Source organism: Vombatus ursinus, unplaced genomic scaffold (genome assembly GCF_900497805.2).
Source record: "Vombatus ursinus unplaced genomic scaffold, bare-nosed wombat genome assembly UNPS02014782.1, whole genome shotgun sequence".
Lineage (NCBI taxonomy): Eukaryota > Metazoa > Chordata > Mammalia > Diprotodontia > Vombatidae > Vombatus > Vombatus ursinus.
Genome location: NW_020954560.1, coordinates 5,591,367 through 5,609,729, shown reverse-complemented (window position 1 = coordinate 5,609,729; position 18,363 = coordinate 5,591,367). Strand labels below are relative to the sequence as shown.

Below are 18,363 nucleotides of genomic sequence, written 5' to 3'. Positions count from 1 at the left end.
GTTCTCGGACAACAGGTTAAGAGCTCCTGTTCTAGGGAGTTAGTGGAGGCAGGAGACAGCTCCAAGGAGGGTGAACTCTGGTAGCAGAAAAAATAGCTAGCTAAGAACCCAGTCCTTGAGAGTAAATCATCTCTGTCTTCTGGGGAGGTTGGAATTTCTCCCTCCTCCACCCAGTCCCCATAACTTTGGCCATATTTAGTTCCTTGCTTGTCCACATGCAGAAGGGAATAGTTCCAGTCAATCTAGGACATTAGACAAGGAGGAGCTTCATGAGTCCAGAGTGCTCTGGGCATTAACAGCTCAGCTGCTTAGGACAGGACCGTGGAATCTAGCAGAGCTACAAATGGAGAGGGCTGTTCCCAGGGGAGCAGCATAAGGAGACCACAGGAAGGGAAAGGCAGTCTGGACCCTGCAATGTTGGAATGGGAGTTGCCTGGGTCATGTGCTTCCTACCAGCACCCTCTTTGTACTTTACCTGCCCTCTCTTCCCACTTCTGCTGAGTGCATTTATGATAGAGTATGATGTTTCAGGTTTATGGGGATAATGTTTTGTACCTATACTCTGGTAGTTTCTACTCACTGGAAACTTGGACTCCTTCCCTGGCTCCCCCAGATCCCATAGTTGAGCAAAAGCTCTATATGGCTGGGGCCCAGGGCTCCATGCCACTTCCTGGCTGTCTTCCCACTGTATCCTTGTTTGTAACTTGTCTTCCCAGTGCATAGTGTGATGCCTGGCACATAGTAAGTGCTTAATAAATTCACTCAATTTATCTTTCTTCTTTCTATCCATCTACTGACCTTGCTGTGTGATGCAGTTGATACCATTCCTGTGAGCTAATTGGTTAACCACTGAAGACAAATGTACCAGTGAGGGTTCATGTCCTAATATTAGGGATGCGGACATACTGAGTACAGTACCTTCCTTCTCTGAAGGTTCCTGAAAGAGAAGAAACAATAGATACTCAGATAAGTAGTTTTCCCTTCTACATCATAGGGATTAGCGGCATGGTGCCCCTGCCATCTGGAAAATCTGAGGAAAATTTTTTGGCCCTCCCTTCACACCAGAGAAGAAGTCAAAATTATTGTGGTATTAAAAGATAAAATATGTTGATATTGTACAGTACTATACACATTTCATATTTTATGCATTTCTGAATTTCTAAACTTTCTGTGTCATCTGTCTTTGTGTGTAGTCTGTGGCTTCTGCACAACCCCCCAAAATTCCCATTTAATTTCTTATGCTGACCCCCAGTATATCCATGATGGGGAAAGTCATGATGTGGAAGGGATAATTGTATATGCAAAATAAACATGAGAACTCTGAGAGCTCTACCACTCCCCATTCATTGTTGCATTTGTTGAGACTGTAGATGGCCAACTTTCCTAGGTTCAAGTTTGAGTTTCAAGGTCAGGGACTGCTTCATATTTGTCTTTGTATCATTGACAGGGGTGGGGAACCTACAGCCTTGAGGCCACACGTGGCCCTCTAGGTCCTCAAGTGTGGCCCTTTGACTGAATCCAAACTTCACAGGATAAATCTCCTTAACAAAAGAATTTGTTACTGTAAAACTTGGACTCAGTCAAAAGGCCCCACCACATGTGGCCTCGAGGCTACAAGTTCCCCACCCCTGACCTAGGCCTTCTAAAAATTCCCAGGCCTGGCTCTTTCCAATCGGCCAATATGAGTAATTGACGTTTGTTTGGCATTTGAAAGTGTACAGAAAACATTTTACATAAATTAATCATATTCAGACCTCACAATAGGTAGCCATAAGGTAGGTGCTAGGATATAATTATTCTAATTTTACAGAAGAGGCAGCTGAGTCTGAGAGTGCTCAATTGACTTGCCAATTGTCACAAAGTTAAGTATCAGAGGTGGCACTTGTAGAACCCAAGTTTTCCTTCCTCACAGTCCATCACTCAATCTATTGTACCATGCTGACCTGAAAATAAGATTAGAAAAGAGTCTAAGATAAAGGGAAGCTTACTTATCATGACATAATGTAGTAAATTGTTGTGGCAACACTGGAATTATAAAACTAAATTTCCTTGGGAAGTTTGTGGTAAGAGGAAGTGAATCCCCACTTGATATTTTTTTGGAAGGTTCTTGGACTGTTTTTGCTTGTAGAGATTTTGAAGGCTCCAGTCTGTTGCTTCTTCTGTAAAATAGAGGAATTGGACCAGATAATATATCTCTAAAATCTCTTCCATCAAGCAATTAATCACGTATCACTCATCAATTTTGTCATCTGCACTATGCTCAACCTCAGAGCTACAAAGACCAAAAAGGAGGAGGAGGGGAGGAGGAGGAGGAGGAAGAGAAAAAAAAAACCAGCCCCTGCCCTCAAGTAGCTTTTCTTCCTTTTATTTAGGGGTGTGTGTGTGTGTCTGTCTGTCTGTCTGTGTCTGTGTCTGTGTGTCTCTGTGTCTGTGTGTGTGTAAATACAAACTGTGTGTGTGTGTGTATATATATATAGTAAGTATGTCTACACACACACACACACACACGTATATGTAAATACAAATTAAGTATAAGGTAATTGGGGACCACTTGCCATTTAGGGGAAAGGGAGGATCAGGAAAGCACCAGGTAGAAGGTGGTTGACCTGAACTTTGAAGAAAGCAAGGGATTCAGTGTGATATAATGGAAAGGACATTGCTCTGGAGGGAATAATGTCTAATAAATTTGGAAAGGAAGACTGGAGGCAGATTGGGAGGGATTTTATAAGCTAGACAGAGGAGTTTGTATTTTTTCCTAAGGTACTAGGGAGCCACTGAAACCTCTTAAGTATGGGAGTACATTGTCAGATCTGTGCCATAGGCATATCATTTTGGCAGCTGTATAGAAGTTAGATTGGAGAAGGAAAAGGTGTGAGGCAGAAGGAGGTAGAATACTTTTGCAGTAGTTCATGTGAGAGGTGATGAAGCCTTGAATTAGAGGGTGACCATGTGAATGGAGAAAAGGGAACTGATGTAAGAGATGTAGTAAGAGAGAATTGATGAGACTTAGTAACTGATCGAATATGGGGAATTAGGGAGAGTGAGGAGTTGGGCATGATCCCAGGACCTGGAACCTGGGTGAACTGAAGGATTGTGGTCCCTCCGTAGAAGCAGGACATTTCAGAAGAAGGGATGGATTCAGGGGAAAAATTCCATTTCACTCATCCTGAATTTGAGATGCCTAGAAGAGAGATGCCCAGTAGGCAATTGATAATACAGACCTGGAGCTTAGGAGAGAGGAGAAAGAAGATGTGCAGATTTGGGAGTCATTTACACAGAGATGAAAATTGAGCCCATGGGAGCTGATGAGATGCTGAGGGGCTGAGAAAAGAAGAGGTTCTGGGATAGACAACTCAGTTGAGGGGAAGGATGTGGATCCTATGTTTCTGTAAATATCCTCAGCAGAAAGGATGTATTTTAAAAATCAGGAATTTTATTAACTGTAAAAATACATCAGAAAATGTGTGCCACTCTATAGAATTTGTATATAGTGAGACAAGCCTGCTTCCGGAGTTGGAGGTGGCAGCTGTAGTCAGGGCAGTTTGCCTCTATTTCCTCTCTCTCTGCTTGGCCCTGAGTTTACAGTCTTTATTATTCCCTGACACATACGTAGCTCATTGCAGTTGTCTATGTCTGCTGTTTCAGCTCCCATATGGAGCTATGGACAGGAGCTGTTATGTTTGGATGGCGATGTAAGGAAAGCAGATGACAGATGGAACATGGTTCCAATGTGGTGGGATGCAAGGAAGGAAGCAGGGCTTTTGGATTCCCATGGGTGGGTTCTTTCCTTTTCCAAGAATTCAGGGGCTTTAGCATTTTGCCACACTGACTGCAAGAATGATCTGTGTACAGTTGCTAAGGTTGATAAAACTGGCAAGGACATACTCAGGACACTTTTTGCTCTGAAAACTGCCTCATTGGTGGGGAGTGTTGGTTATGGATAGAACAGTAGAGACTTAGCATGGAAAAAACAATGGATTTGAAGCCAGAGGACCTGAGTTCAAACCGCAGTGCTGCCCTTTTAATACCCATGTGACTGTGGGCAACTTACTAGTAAGCATTTATTAAGTGAATACTCTGTGGCCAGCACTATGCTATCAGCTAGAGAAACTGAGATGAAAAAGCAAACAAACAATAGTTCCTGCCTTCAAGTAGCTTACATTCAATTGGGTGGTTATAACATTTATACGGTTTGGTAAATATAATTTGAGGAGGAAGAAAACACTAAAAATAAGGGGGATCATTTAGCCTTAAATACTACCTAAATACTATTTAAATACTACTACTACTACTGCTACCACTACCATCACTGCTATTACTACCACCACTACCACCAGCGCCACCACCACCACTACCACTACTACTACTACCACCACCACTACCACGACACTTATATAGCACTTGGTGCTTTCTATAAAATTCTTATTCAGTCCTTTCACCAGAGGTGTCAGATATCTTACCCACAACATTCCCGAGTACAGGACAAACCAGATTGAAATGTAGTTGGGAAATATTTAACAAAATTAATAAAAACACATTAAAATATAGATAATATTACATTTTAAAACTAAATCAATATGTGATCTGTGGGAAACCTCATGTAGGGATTAGTGGCTCTCACCACTGCTTTCACCTCCTGTGTCTGTGGTAAGTGTGATTTGCCTGGTTTTAGAAATGAAACACAGGCTCATAGGTCACACAAGTAGTAAAGTCTGAGGCGGGATTTGAACTCAGGTCTTCTGACTCTTAAACCAGTACTCTTTCTATTGTACCATGCTTCCTGGAAATGAAATGATTAGAAACAGATCTAAGATAAAGGGAGGTTTACTTGGTGTGATATAGGTAGGATTTGAACCCAGGTTATTGTAACTTGGAGTCCATTGTTCTTCCAGCTTCAACTCTGATCCTGTGACTCCCATATATCTCTGAACTGATAAATGATGAGGGTGTGTTCGTTCATTGTAATGTACCTGTTGGGAAGCCAAGCAGTCAGTAAACATTTATTAAACGCCTACTATATGCCATGCACTGTGCTAAGCACTGGGGATACAAAGAAAGGCAAAAGACAGTCCACACCTTCAAGAAATTTATGTTCCTTCATTCATCTGAAGAGGACTAGTGACATCATGTGATATCTTGATTTGCTCATGAATTGGATTTAAGTGAGGAAGAGATGCACAGAGACATCAGCCTCACTTTCTTCCAGTCATCCAAGTCCAGTGGTAAGACAACAAGAAACTTATGGTCTAATAGAGGAGACCACACACACACACACACACACACACACACACAAGCTATATACAGGATAAATTGGAAATAATCAACAGAGGGAAGGCACTGAAAATAAGGGAGATTGAAACCATCTCTTCTTGCTTCAAATGAGAGATCTGAGGGGAGAAGGGGTCTTGAGGGGTTACTGGTATCCTCTTCACATATGGGACATGTGTGAGGTGACTGCGAACTGCAGGAGTGGGAGACCTGGAGCTGGATCCCTTTCTAGATGCCCAGATAACGTTAATATTAACCTTCCTCTCTCCACTTCTTATCTAAATACTCCGTAATCAAAACTCGGAATATTGAGTTGCTGCTGATTGGATGCTGTTGCTGTAATATTTCATTTTTCCCCTTTTAGGTGAATGTTGCAGGTTAAGGTATCTTTTTCATAGCCTTTCTCAAGGTGGAAGAGTTGAAGACCACTCTCCAATTCCCAGACTCCTCCCGGGTCTCAGGAGTGCCCTCAGTGAAAAGCACCATAGCGGTGGTCGGTTTCTCCCAAGGAAAACCAATCCCTGCCCCTTCCCCGAGGGCAAGGTGCCCTCTGCTATGGATACCGAATCCACGTACTCTGGATATTCCTACTATTCAAGTCACTCCAAGAAATCTCACAGACCAGGGTAGGTAAACTTTATTGATTATTCACCTCTTCCTTATCTGGGAAATGTTCCAGTGTGTGTTCGAGCGTTGCCTCTACCACTGATGCTGTTGAAATTGTTTCACAGGTTAGAACATTTCAAAGTAGAGTGCTGTTGAATTGGTAGAGCCAGGAGTTTGTCTCCCTTGACAATACGGGTAACTGGATCCTGAAAGAGCTTTTAAAATGCATGAGGAATAACTACCTGCCAAATTAGATTTTCTAGCAAAAGACAGTGGATGGCCTCTTGTTCTTTTCATAATTGAGTTTAGATTAAGGTTCTTACTTCAGCTGCAATGTTCCTTTCAGTTCTGAGCACTTCTCTGAGGGTATCACTCCCCTCCTTTAACAATTAACCAAATATGTAAATGAAAAGCGAAGGTGTTGATTTGTCTTCTTTCCTGTCAGGGGATGTTCCTGTTGACTATGGATGGGTTAGAAGCTGCACTTTGAAATTCATTTCTCAGTAGCAGTGTTGGGTCCTAAGATCATAGGTTTAGCCTTTGAATTGACTTTTTGGAATCATTTGTCCAATTCATTGATTTGACACATGAGGAAACTGAGCCTCAGAGAAGGAGAGTGACCTGGTACAGGTCACGCAAAAGAAAGAGCTGGGATTTGAAACCAGGCCATCTGATTGCAAACCCAGAGCTCTTCCCATGGCACCAATTGCTTGAGCTGGGCCATTCTTTCTGGCTGTGCTTGTCCTAGCCTACATCAATATAGCCCTCCTGGGTGATATAGCCTGTAGCTATGGAACAAAGGTCTTTTCTCTGAGCAAAGCTTACTGGCCTACATATGGTCTGTATCAAAACAGTGCTTGGCCTCTTCAGGGCTATTATAACCGACGGAGCTAATTTTAGTCAGATCAAAGGGATGACCTGTTCAACATGGTGCTACCATGGAGTGTTCTGTTAAACCATGGTAAGCCTCTGAACTTCTAATAAGGTATTATAGTGTTGGTTACGGTAGTGGGTAGGTGTAATAGAATGCATTAGTTCCCATACTGTTTCAGAATCAATCATTGAAGTCATCAGTTAGGGATAGGAGGAAGCTGGAGCTGTAGACCACCATGGTCAGAAGATTGAAAAAAGAAAGAAAGAAAGAGAGAGAGAGAGAAAGAGAGAGAGAGAGAGAGAGAGAAAGAGAAAGAAAGAAAGAAAGAAAGAAAGAAAGAAAGAAAGAAAGAAAGAAAGAAGAAAGAAAGAAAGAAAGAAAGAAAGAAAGAAAAGAAAGAAAAAATAAATAAATTGGAGAGGTATACTGGTACAGTGGAAAGAAAACAAGCAGAAGTCTTGGCCAAGTTTTAGCTTTGGTCCTACTGTGTCTGAGCATGTAACCTTGCACAAGTCAGCCTTTGAATTGTGGGTTCCTCCTCTGTGAAATCAGGATAATAATGCCCTCTTTACTGACGTCTCAGGGATTTTTGAGGAGCATCAAATGAGATGATATATGTGAAAGCACTTTGTTATTATTATTATTATTGTCATCTATTATAAGTAAAATGATGGGGCAACATGGAATAGGGGACAAGTCTTCCTGAAGAATCAGGAAGATGGGGAAGTCCTGCCTCAGATACGTGTTGACTCTGACCCTGAGCAAGACCCTTAACTCTTCATCTATAGCATGGTAACTCTCTAAAGACTATGAATGCAGAGAAGGTGCTAATCTGCATTGGTAGAAGGAATTTCCTCATTCAGGGAGCTTCCCTTCACAGATATAAATCATAGATTCAGTCTCCAAACCTGTTATTAAAATACACTATATATTTCAGAGCCTAGAAAAGGCTTTTCTAATAGAAATGGGAGGTAAAAGGGTAGACTTACAACCCAAAGCCCCAGCCTAAGGTTGCAGTACTCTCGTTTTGGAATATCAGTTCGAATTGAGTATTTTGAGGTTTTCCAAATAATTTGTAACAGAACAAAAGTGATTATAACACAGAAGGTGCTGGAACTGTGGAAGGCCTTTCAGATGATGAGGCAAGTTAGGGCATAAATAAATGTAAACAATTGGATAAACATCTCAGAACACTGAGAATAGCTGTACTCTTAACTCCTTAGACCTGCCTAGGAAAGCATGTACCCTGTCAACATAGTCACCTTTCCTTTTCTTCCCCAAAATTATATAAACCAGAATTTTGAGGGATTTAGTGATTTACTTGTGTTTTTTTTTTTGTTTGTTTGTTTGTTTTGGGTAGACTGTTTGCAGTGTTTCTTAGCCTGGAATTCCCTCTTTTCTCATCTCACTCAGCCTGTTGACATGTAATCCAGTCTTCATGGCTTAGCGGAAATACCACCTCTTTCATGAAGACCTTCCCTCCTCTTCCTGTTTCCTTGTAGTAAGCCCTGATCTGATTTTGTAGTGTGTATACCTCTCATATACATATCCTATCCTAATTACTATTCCATTTATTTGAATAGGCAACTTATCACCCCACCCCCACCCCTCTAGATGTTCATAATAATTAACACTTAAACAGTGTTTAAGCTTTACAAAGCATTTTCCTCACAGTAATCCTGTGAGGTTGGTAGTGCAAGTATTCTCCCCATTTTACAGATAAGATAACTGAGACCTGAAACAGTTAAATGTCTGGCTCAGGATCCTATAACTAGCTGGACAGCTATATTCTAAAGATAGCACTTGAACCCAGGTCTTCTGACCTCAAGACCAAAAGTATTCTTTCTACTAGGAAAACATTGTGCTATGGTGAAAAGAGTGCTAAGATTCGACCCAGAGGACCTGTGTTCAAAACCTAGCCCTGACATTTAATACCTGTATGACTTTAGGTGAGTCACTCTTTTTTCCTCATTTGTAAAAAAAAAAAGGGGGGGGGAGGGATTTGATGATAAGGCCTCTTTAAGGCCCCTTGCTGCTCTAAACCTGTGAACCTCTGGCACCATCCTGTTAGCTCCTTGTGGATGGTCTTTCTTTGTGTCTCCCTCATGCTCAGCGTACTTTGCAAATAGTCATTAGCTCTGGTTGAGTGAATAATCACTTGCGGTTCCCTAGTGCCAGTTTGAGTGGCACACTTTCATGAATATTAAATTGCCTTGGCCCTAGTCTTTGGCCTTCTGAGATATCTACATGGTGATAGGCATCCTGGCCTAATGAAAACAGTCTAGATTTGGAGACAGCAAACTATTTGCCTCCTAACTTCTCTACTTACCATTTGTATGATGAAGGCCATTTTGCTGGGACCTCTCAGGGCCTCAATTTCTTTATCTATAGAATGAGCGTATTAGAAGATTAGCGTGGTACCAGGGAAAGAGCAATGGATTTGAAATCAAAGGCCAGGTTCAAATCCCATCTCTGCTACTTTTTATCCGTGTCACTTTGGGGCAAGTCACTTAAATTCTCTGGGCAACAGTATCGACATGTATGAAAGGAAAGGGATAGACAAAATGGCCTTTAAAACTGTCTTTTAAGTTTGTGGTCCTAATACCCTATGACCAAATTATCTCAAAGGACCCCTTCCAGCTCTAAACCTATGATCCCGTCCACCTTACATTTGTATAACATTTTCATAGTCCAAAGAGCAGTTTGATATAATACCATCGGGAGGTGGGTAGTCTGGGTTTCATTACCCCATTTTACAGAGGAGAAAACTAAGGATTATAGGCTAGATGTCTTGGCCAAGTTCACACACCTAGTAGGGTGCAAAAATGAGACCTGAATCTACTTTTTTAGGGCTCTTCAGGGCTCTTTCTTCTATCCTCATCTGCTTTGCTTACTACTACACTTGGGTTTGTTATTGAGAGCATTCAGGCAGCTATGTGTTGGAGATCTCTTTTCTCTCTGATAATCAGTGATTCTGTGAGACCCTGACATTCTGCCAGTGACAAGTGAATATATATACCAGTTCATGAATTTAATCAAATATCTCAAGAGACATAGGTGGTAGCATGGTGTTCTAGGCATGGGATTTGACGTTAGAGCTAGGTTTAAATCTTTGTACTTTTGCTACATGAATAACCTTGGGAAAGTCATGGATCTGTTTCTTTGTCTATAAAATGAGGGAGCTGGACCAGAAGATCTCCCTTCCAGCTTCAAATCCCATGAAATTGTTCTAAAGCTATCTAGGTTGTGATGAGATTTATAGATGCGCATAGTTTACAAGCTTCCCCCACTGCTGAGCTTTAACCACTCTGTTGGGTGAATGAATTCTGTGACTGAGGTATATTATCTGTGGTATAGAGATTGGGAACTCCCTAGGGCAAGGGATGTATTTTATAGATGGTGCATGGCGATGTGTCCTTTATCAGTGTTCTGAGCAGTAATAGTACCTGTCCAAGGACTAGTTAATGAGAAAGTTCCTTGATCCAGCCAAGCATAGAGCATTACCCAGGTGTGTATGTCTGTGAAAACTGAGTGAGGGTTTTTGTTTTGGTTTTTTTTAGACATGCTCAGAATTTGAGCAGATCTGAATAAGACAGTTGGATACGAAAGGGACTACACTTTTTTTGGGGGGGTTATTTCAGTAGGAGTCTGATTTCAAAAGAGGAATGATAAAATGGTTCTGAATTTGATACTCCTGATGACATTGTGATTACCCTCTGAGGGTTGTCCAGTTTCCAGGTTGATGGACAAATGTGAACTGTCTAGCTGTTGTCTGAGTTTTGTAGCCTGGCTGCAAAGCTGTAGTCTCTGGAGAGTAGTTTCCAGTTAGCTTACTGGGAATGTTGGGTAGGAAAGTGCTGTTATGCCACCGTTTTCGTGTAGATTAGTAATTCTCCTTCAGTTTTATTATAGAGGGGTCCAGGAATGATTGAGATTTGAAGAGGACACCTGGAACAGAATTCACTAGAAATGAAAAACTGCTTCCCAGGAGAGATCTGTCTTTTATTTTCAACTTTGTCGTCTACCACACAGCTCCAAGGGATAGGGCAAGAGTCTGAGCTGACAGTGTATTAACTTAGAGATGGCTTCAGAATCAGGCAGGACCTGGAAGAAGGCCTGTGCCTAGTGTTAGGGGAGAGAAAATGTGAGGACCAACTTATGATGGTAAAGGGAAGGAAAGGATGAAGGACCGGGGAGGGGGGGGATGGTGCAGCTATTTGTGGGAGGGAAGAATCAGGATGGGAAAAAAAAACTTACCTTCTCAGGAAAGGCTTTCTTTATATGGGAACCGAACCCTAGAACTGGGGGTGGTTGTAGAAGGGAAGAAAGGAGGAGTAAGCGGCAGTTCTCAGCTTAACTGGAAAACCATTTATATTCCATAGCTACACATATGCACATGGAAAGACAGATACGTGCCTCACTCAGATACTTTATTTTTTTTTTTTTAGTGAGGCAGTCAGGGTTAAGTGACTTGCCCAAGGTCACACAGAGCTAGTACGTGTCAAGTGTTTCATCTGAGGCCGGATTTGAACTCAGGTCCTTCTGACTTCAGGGCCTGTGCTCTATCCACTGCGCCACCTAGCTGCCCCCTCACTCAGATACTCTTACAGATTTTCTTATTTTTTTGCATCACATGCACACAGTTATACAAATACACTTATCTGCATCCATGTTAACAGGTTGGTATAATACATAAAACATTGAAATTGTCAGTTTCATTTTGGATGCTTACTAGCCATATGACCTTGGGCAAGTCATTGGATCACAGAATTTCATAGTTGGAAGGGAACTCAGATTCCATCTAGTCCAACCCAAGTGGCCACCCAGGGCCTGCTTTGGACCTCTAATGGGAGAAAACCCATTTTACTTAGGGATAGCTCTGTCACTTAATCTCTATGAATCAGGTCCCTCCTCTGATAAATGGGTATAGGAATACTTCCATCAACTACTTCACAGGGGAGTTGTAAAGGTCAAAGGAAAATGATAGATGGATATAAAACTTAAATTAATTTAATTTTAATTTAATTAAGTTAGTTTAATTCAAATCAATTAACTTAATTATAAACCTTAAGGCACTATATGCATTTCAGGTTTTATTGTTATTATTTCTCCTTCTCTTCCTATTATGTCACCATCATCGGCATAATAGTTGTCATTTATAATAGCATTTTAAAGTTTGCAAAGTGCTTTACAAATATTAATTCGTTTGATCCTCCTAACTACCCTGTGAAGTAGGGATGTAGGAACTGATGCAGACAAGTTAAATGACTTGTCCTGAATCACACAGCCAGTTAGTATAGAATTACTGACAGAAGGATCTATGTGCTATCATAGCTACACCTAAGTATAAGACAATGGGGTAGAATAGAAAGCACTTGGAATCAGAAGAAACCTAGTTCAAATCCTACCTCTGACCTACTATCTGTGTAACCCTGAGCAGGTCATTTAAGTTCTCTGAGCTTCAGTTCCTTTATGAAAAATAGTATTATGAATAGTACCTGCCTCACACAACTGTTGTGTCAAAGGAGATAAGGTATATAAAGTGTTTTGCAAACTTGAAATAATTATATAAATGCAAGCTATTAATATTGTGAACCCACTGAGCTGCAAGCCATCAGACACATGTATGGCTATATATGTATATCACTAATGAGAGGCAGTGTGGCATAGCAGATGGAGCCTGGGCTTTTGGGGCTCACCTGTAGCTTTACTTCTTCATGGGCCGAGGTATTCCATGACTTAACCATCAAATGATGGCAAAATATTGATGTCAGTCAACATTTATTAAGTGCCTACTGTGTGCCAAGCACTGTATTAAGAGCCGGACAAAAGACAGTCCCTGCCTTCAAGGAGCTCATAATCCAATGAGGATAAATAAACATGTACAGATAAGTTAAATACAGGATAAGTAGGAAATATTTAAAAGAGGGAAGACGTTGGAATTAAGAGGGGTTGGGAAAGATGTTTTGTAGAAGATGGGATTTTAGTTGGAACTTAAAGGAAGTAGGGGAAGCCAGTAGATGGAGATGAGCAGTAAGAACATTTTAAGAATAGGGGACAGCTAGAGAAAATGCCTGAAGTCTGATGTAATGGAGATCAGCCTTTGTTGCAGGGAGAAGTCAGAGGGTCTGGGTTCAAATCCTGTCTCTGGTCCTTACTACTGGTATGACCATAAACTAGTCACTTAATCTCCCTGAGCTTTAGTTTCCTCATATATAAAATGAGGGCATTTGGCTAGATGGCCTCCAAGGTCCCTTTTGGATCTATGCTGTTATAGTCCTATAAATATTATCCCCTATTCCTGAGGACATCTGGCAGATCTTTACTTTGTTTTAAGATCTGTGGTATTGTGTGCTGTAGTAATATATTGTAGAGAAAGTATTGATGTTCTGGGGGACTTTCTTGTGTACAACTTTGAGCATTAGAATGGCTGTGGGATGATTTCAAAACCATGATTCTGGATTGGGAATTTTAGTGGAGAATTATAGTTGTTATGGAGTCTCTTTCTTGCCTGTCCTCACAGTTAAGGAGCGGTGTGATAGATTCTTTGACTGTCAAGCATCTCTCCCTGGTATTCATTAATCAATCAGGCATTTATTAAGCATTTCCTTTGTGCCATTAGATTGTAAGCTCCTTGAGGGCAGGGACTATTTTTTTGCTTCTTTTTAGATGCCCAGCACTTAGCACAGTGCCTGGCACATAGTAGGCACTTAATAAATGCTTATTAATTGATTTATTCCAAGGTACTTTGCTAAATAGTTGTTGTTCAATTATGTCCAACTCTTCATGATCTTGTTTGGCTTTTCTTGGCAGAGATACTGGAGTGGTTTGCCCTTTCTTTCTCCAGCTCATTTTACAGAGGAAGAAACTGAAGCAAACAGGGTTTGCCCAAGACCATACAACTAGCTAAGTATCTGAGGCCTGATTTGAACTCAGTAAGATGAGTCCTCCTTACTCCAGGCGAGGCACTTTGTCCACTGAGCACCTCGCTCCCCCCCATGCTAGTACAAAGAGGCAAAATAACCTGCAGGGATCTTCCATTCTAATGGAGAAGACAATAAGTACAGAATGTGCACACATGAACATTAGGTGGTTTTGTAGGGGAAGCTTGGGAGACCAAGGAAGGCTTCCATTTAACTGATGACCTGTGGGAAAGTTGTTTTTACAGGTCACATCCTTTAAAAACAAACACAGTTGCAATGACTAGTTCACCATGATGGGAGTGTCACCTTATCCTGGCCAATATCCATTGCAATGGCTCTTTGGTGATCCTGACTTAGTTTGTGAAAGCTTTTATCTAGTTAGCCTGCTTAAAAAACAAAAAAAAACAAACAAAAAACACTTGATAACTGTTTGTATAGCACCACTTAAGAGGAAAAAAAGAAGAACATAAAGACATTCATTAATATCTTCTGACTGACACTTAAATTTAGCTAATCAGTCAGACTGGATTTCTAGGAAGATCTGTAAGCCAGGATGATTGTAGATAGCTATGGCTCTAGGCTTCATAGGATTGAAAAAAAAAGAAGAGAAAAACTTCCTTTTATTAGATAGAGATCCCTTTATCAGTCTCACCCTGATTTTTATCAAAGGATTATCAGATTATAGAGAATTTCTTGCTATTTTGTGGCTCTCAGTTCTCTTAGAAACAAGTAGGACTGGAAGGAGGAGTACTTGGCCCTGTGCTGCTACTACCCCTGTGGGCTCAGGGCCACTGCCATTCCATTGATATTCTGGCAAGCAGTATGTAGCATAAAGAGCTCCAGATTAAAGGGTCCATAGGCTTGCCTGGGTTCATATCTCACCTCCTCTACTAGCAGTTTGACCTTGGACAAATCACCTCATGTCTCTGTGCTTCAGTTCCCTCATCTGTAAAATGAGATTAGATTAAATTATTTCTCGGGTTCCTCTTCCCCACCTCTATCCCATCTCCTTTGCCCTGAATCTGTGATTTCCTGTCAATTTTGATATTGCCTTTCTCTGTATCCCCAGCTTAACACAGTGCCCAGCATGTGGTAGGTACTCAAGAAATGTTTATTGATTATTAGGATTTGGCTTGTACAAGACTACCAATGGATTGCATTAGACTACAAGCTTCTTCCTGGCAGGAACTGTCTGACTTTGTCTTTTTATCTCTAGCACCTAACGCGGCACCTGATGAAGAGTAGGCATTTAATAAATGCTTGGTGATTGATACACAAAGTCAGAAGTGGGTATATGGCTTGGTTAATTAGTAAGTCAGTTGTTACCATTCTCTTCCTATTGAAATTACTTCGTGGGGGCAGCTAGGTGGTGCAGTGGATAGGGTACCAGCCCTGGAGCCAGGAGGACCTGAATTCAAATCCAGCCTCGGACATTTGACGCTTACTAGCTGCGCAACCCTGGGCAAGTCATTTAACCCCATTGTCAAAGAAAAACGAAATTACTTCTTACTGTATATATTTCGTACATAGAAAGAGAGATTAAATGAATAAATAGAAGGGTGGCACCTTACCTTAGGAAGGGAGGGCATTAGTAAGATGGAAATTCAGTGTTAGCCAGGGTATAAATAGTTTAAATTTGTGTCTAAATTACCACTAACTTTTAAAGATTAATTTCTTTAGCCTCACTTTGCTGTAAGCTGCATGACTTTCACAACAAAGCATTTTTTTTTTTTCACTGTTAGTCCCATTTAGTAGATTGTGACCATTCTTGGGAATGAGGGCAAGTGTTTGGCTGGAGGCAGGGTCTCTGGGGAGCTCAGGGATCCCGTGGGAAGGAGGGGCAGCCCACTTATGTATTTACTCTAGCCAACTGAGGGGCCTGAATGGTGGAAGTCCTTTGATCCTCAGTCAGCAGCTGTGACTAGGAGCGCCATTTTCCATCTGTGTTTAATGCACAGGTTGTGACCCCATCTCTCCGCGGGCTTTGCCACAGTGATTGATACCTTTTGTAACCTCCAGATTGGATTACAGCAGGGTGTGCTCAAGGATCCCTGGATGACCACCCAGAATGTTTCATCTGGTATTGAATGCCTGTTTCCCTTAAGTGGTTATAACCGCTTGGATCATATTTTTTAAAAAGAAAGAAAGAAAACATTGACATTTTTCCTATTTATTTTCCCCACTTATGGGTATTTGGGGGTTTCTGAGATCAGCTGGTGTCATTGGAGAATGACTTTCAGGCCTGAACTTATGCAGTTGATAATACAACCATATTATCTGACATGAGTTTAGAATCCCTTTCCTGTTCCTTTTGGATCATGATGTAGGACTGAGAAAAAGCAGTATCTTCTAATGCATGCCATTGGCTAAGAAAGAATAATAATAACAGTTGACACTTAACTTACGTTGCAATGTAATGTTCGTCAAAAAAAAAACAGAAGGAAAAAAAATAGAAAAAAAAAGAATTTCTGCTTGCATTCTCATGTGATGACCCAGCAACCCTGTGAGATAGATACTGTGTCATCCCCATTTTACAAATGAGAAAAGTGAGGCCCAACAAGGATGGATCCTTCCCATAGTCACACAGGTAATAAGTGTCATCAGAAAGAAAATTCTACATGAAAAAAACAAGTTCAACCCTTGGGGCGTATAGTGCGGTTTGCATACCAGCAGAAGTAATAACATTTTCATAAATCCAGAATGAATTGATGTTGAATTTCACGTTAGAATTAGGTGATTGATAAGATTCCTTCGTGCACTAAATCCTGTGATCTTATGATGAGAAGAGAATAGCCATGAAGGAAATTGTTAAGTTAATTATCTTAATACATCTATAACTATAGCTATTGGGCAGTGAGGTGATGCAGTAGATAGAGCACCAGGCCTGGAATCAGGAAGATCTGAGTTCATATCTGGCCTCAGATACTTACTCGCTGTGTGACCCAAGGCAAGTCACTTAACCCCTGACAGGGACACGCTGGAGAAGGAAATGGCAAACTACTTCAGTGTCTTTGCCAAGAAAACCCCACGGACAAGTCCATGGGATTATGAAGAGCTGGACACAACTAAATCAACAACAACAGCATACATATCTGTATTCATATCTATCCATCTTAATATCCATATTCATATTTGTATCTGTTTTTGTTCCTCAGGGAGAGAAACAGAGAGAGACACAAATCCCCCCGAAGTAAAGATGGCAGCCGTTCTGAAAAATCTGTCACCATTCAGGCCCCTCCAGCAGAACCACTGTTGGGGAATGATTCCACTCGAGGAGAGGAGGTACAGGTAAGGACAAAAGAGGGAACAGAACAGGTGTGAAAGGATGATATTACCTGACAGAGGCCAATTTCAGCTCATATTTTTTCTCACTTTTAGTGCACTGTCTTTCTCACTCCTGTGGTTTTCACATTTATTTTTCTGATATGTTCATTCGTTTTTATCTAGCTCTTTCCATCCTGTCTCAGTGATTACTTTGCCTCTAAGTCAGAGGTTACTTATCCACACTTTATATGGTGCTGAGAGATAAACCAGAATTATTAGGCATAATCAAAGAAAACGAACCATTTGGGAGCATTAGAGGAGAGGAATAACTGACTAGAGGCTTTGGAGCCACAGGTGATGAGAGGGAGAACTGGAAAATGGATCATATAATTGGTCAAAGAAATTGGAGCTATTTAGCTTAGAGAAAAGGAGGTTTGAGGGAGATAGAGCAACTATCTTATTCTGCCTGGTCCCAAAGAACTGAGCTAGAAACAATGGGTGCAATTTGCAGAGAGATAGAGTTAGGCTCAAAGTAAGGGGAAGAACCCGCTTCCTAATAATTAGAGCTATCCAAAAGGAGAATAGATTGTGTTGAAAGTTAATGGGTTCTCCAGCACCTCTGTAAGCAGAGGCCAGATACTTATTGGGGGTGTTGTCTAGGAAGTACCTACAAACATACCGGTCCGACTAAATTTTCTAAGTCTGAGATTCTGTCATTTGTTTCTGAATAAAACAGTTTTTCTATATAGAAAGAAAAACTAGTCCTTAAGCTGCTGTGTCCTTTGGCAGGGTCACCTTTAAAAAGTCATAGTGACAGAGGACTTCAGTTAGCATTGGGAGAGATCAGAGAAAGTAGTGAAGGCAGCATTCAGAGCCCAACGTGAGTATCAGTAGCGATGAAATTTGTGCCATTGCGCTCATTGGGAGACTGTGCCTATAGATTCACATCCCCCCTCTCCCCGACTCCCCAGATGGAAATTCATTCACAAACAGACCACACATAAGCATATGTGTAGTCAGACACCACCACCCCCTCAAACGAACCATCAGGGACAGTACACACACCCTCAGACACGCAAATCAAACTCCAGAGTTGTGCACATATGTTTGCCTGAAGAAACACGTGTATGTGCAGACATGTCTCCCAGGATGTTGCCCTGCCTGGTATTGTACTCGTGTTATTTATACATTATGATCAAGCTACATGTTAACCCCTTGGGGCTCTTAGTCTCAGATGCATATCAGAGGATTGGCAGTGATCTTAGCCAGCTTACGGCCCCGTGGCATTAATTTTCCCAAGTGTTAGATGGTGTACTATAGCTTCATTCATAGTATTCCAGCAAATCTGGCTGTAAAGTTGTTTCTCTGAATATTGTGGTGTTATGGATACAATAAATGATACTGCCTGGTGGCCAAAAGATCACAGAT

The 18,363-nt window shown here is 41.2% G+C and overlaps 1 protein-coding gene across 2 annotated transcripts in view; it reads left to right on the top strand.

Annotated features, from left to right (window-relative positions):
• The window catches only part of VANGL1 (VANGL planar cell polarity protein 1), a 69,143-nt gene that overhangs the window by 10,589 nt on the left and 40,191 nt on the right, over positions 1-18,363 (top strand). For both annotated transcript variants that reach the window (XM_027866787.1, XM_027866788.1), the window contains exons 2-3: positions 5,633-5,894; positions 16,827-16,959. In XM_027866787.1, coding sequence (XP_027722588.1) covers positions 5,824-5,894; positions 16,827-16,959 — 204 coding nt within the window. In that variant the 5' untranslated portion in view covers positions 5,633-5,823. The remainder of the gene's footprint in view (positions 1-5,632; positions 5,895-16,826; positions 16,960-18,363) is intronic.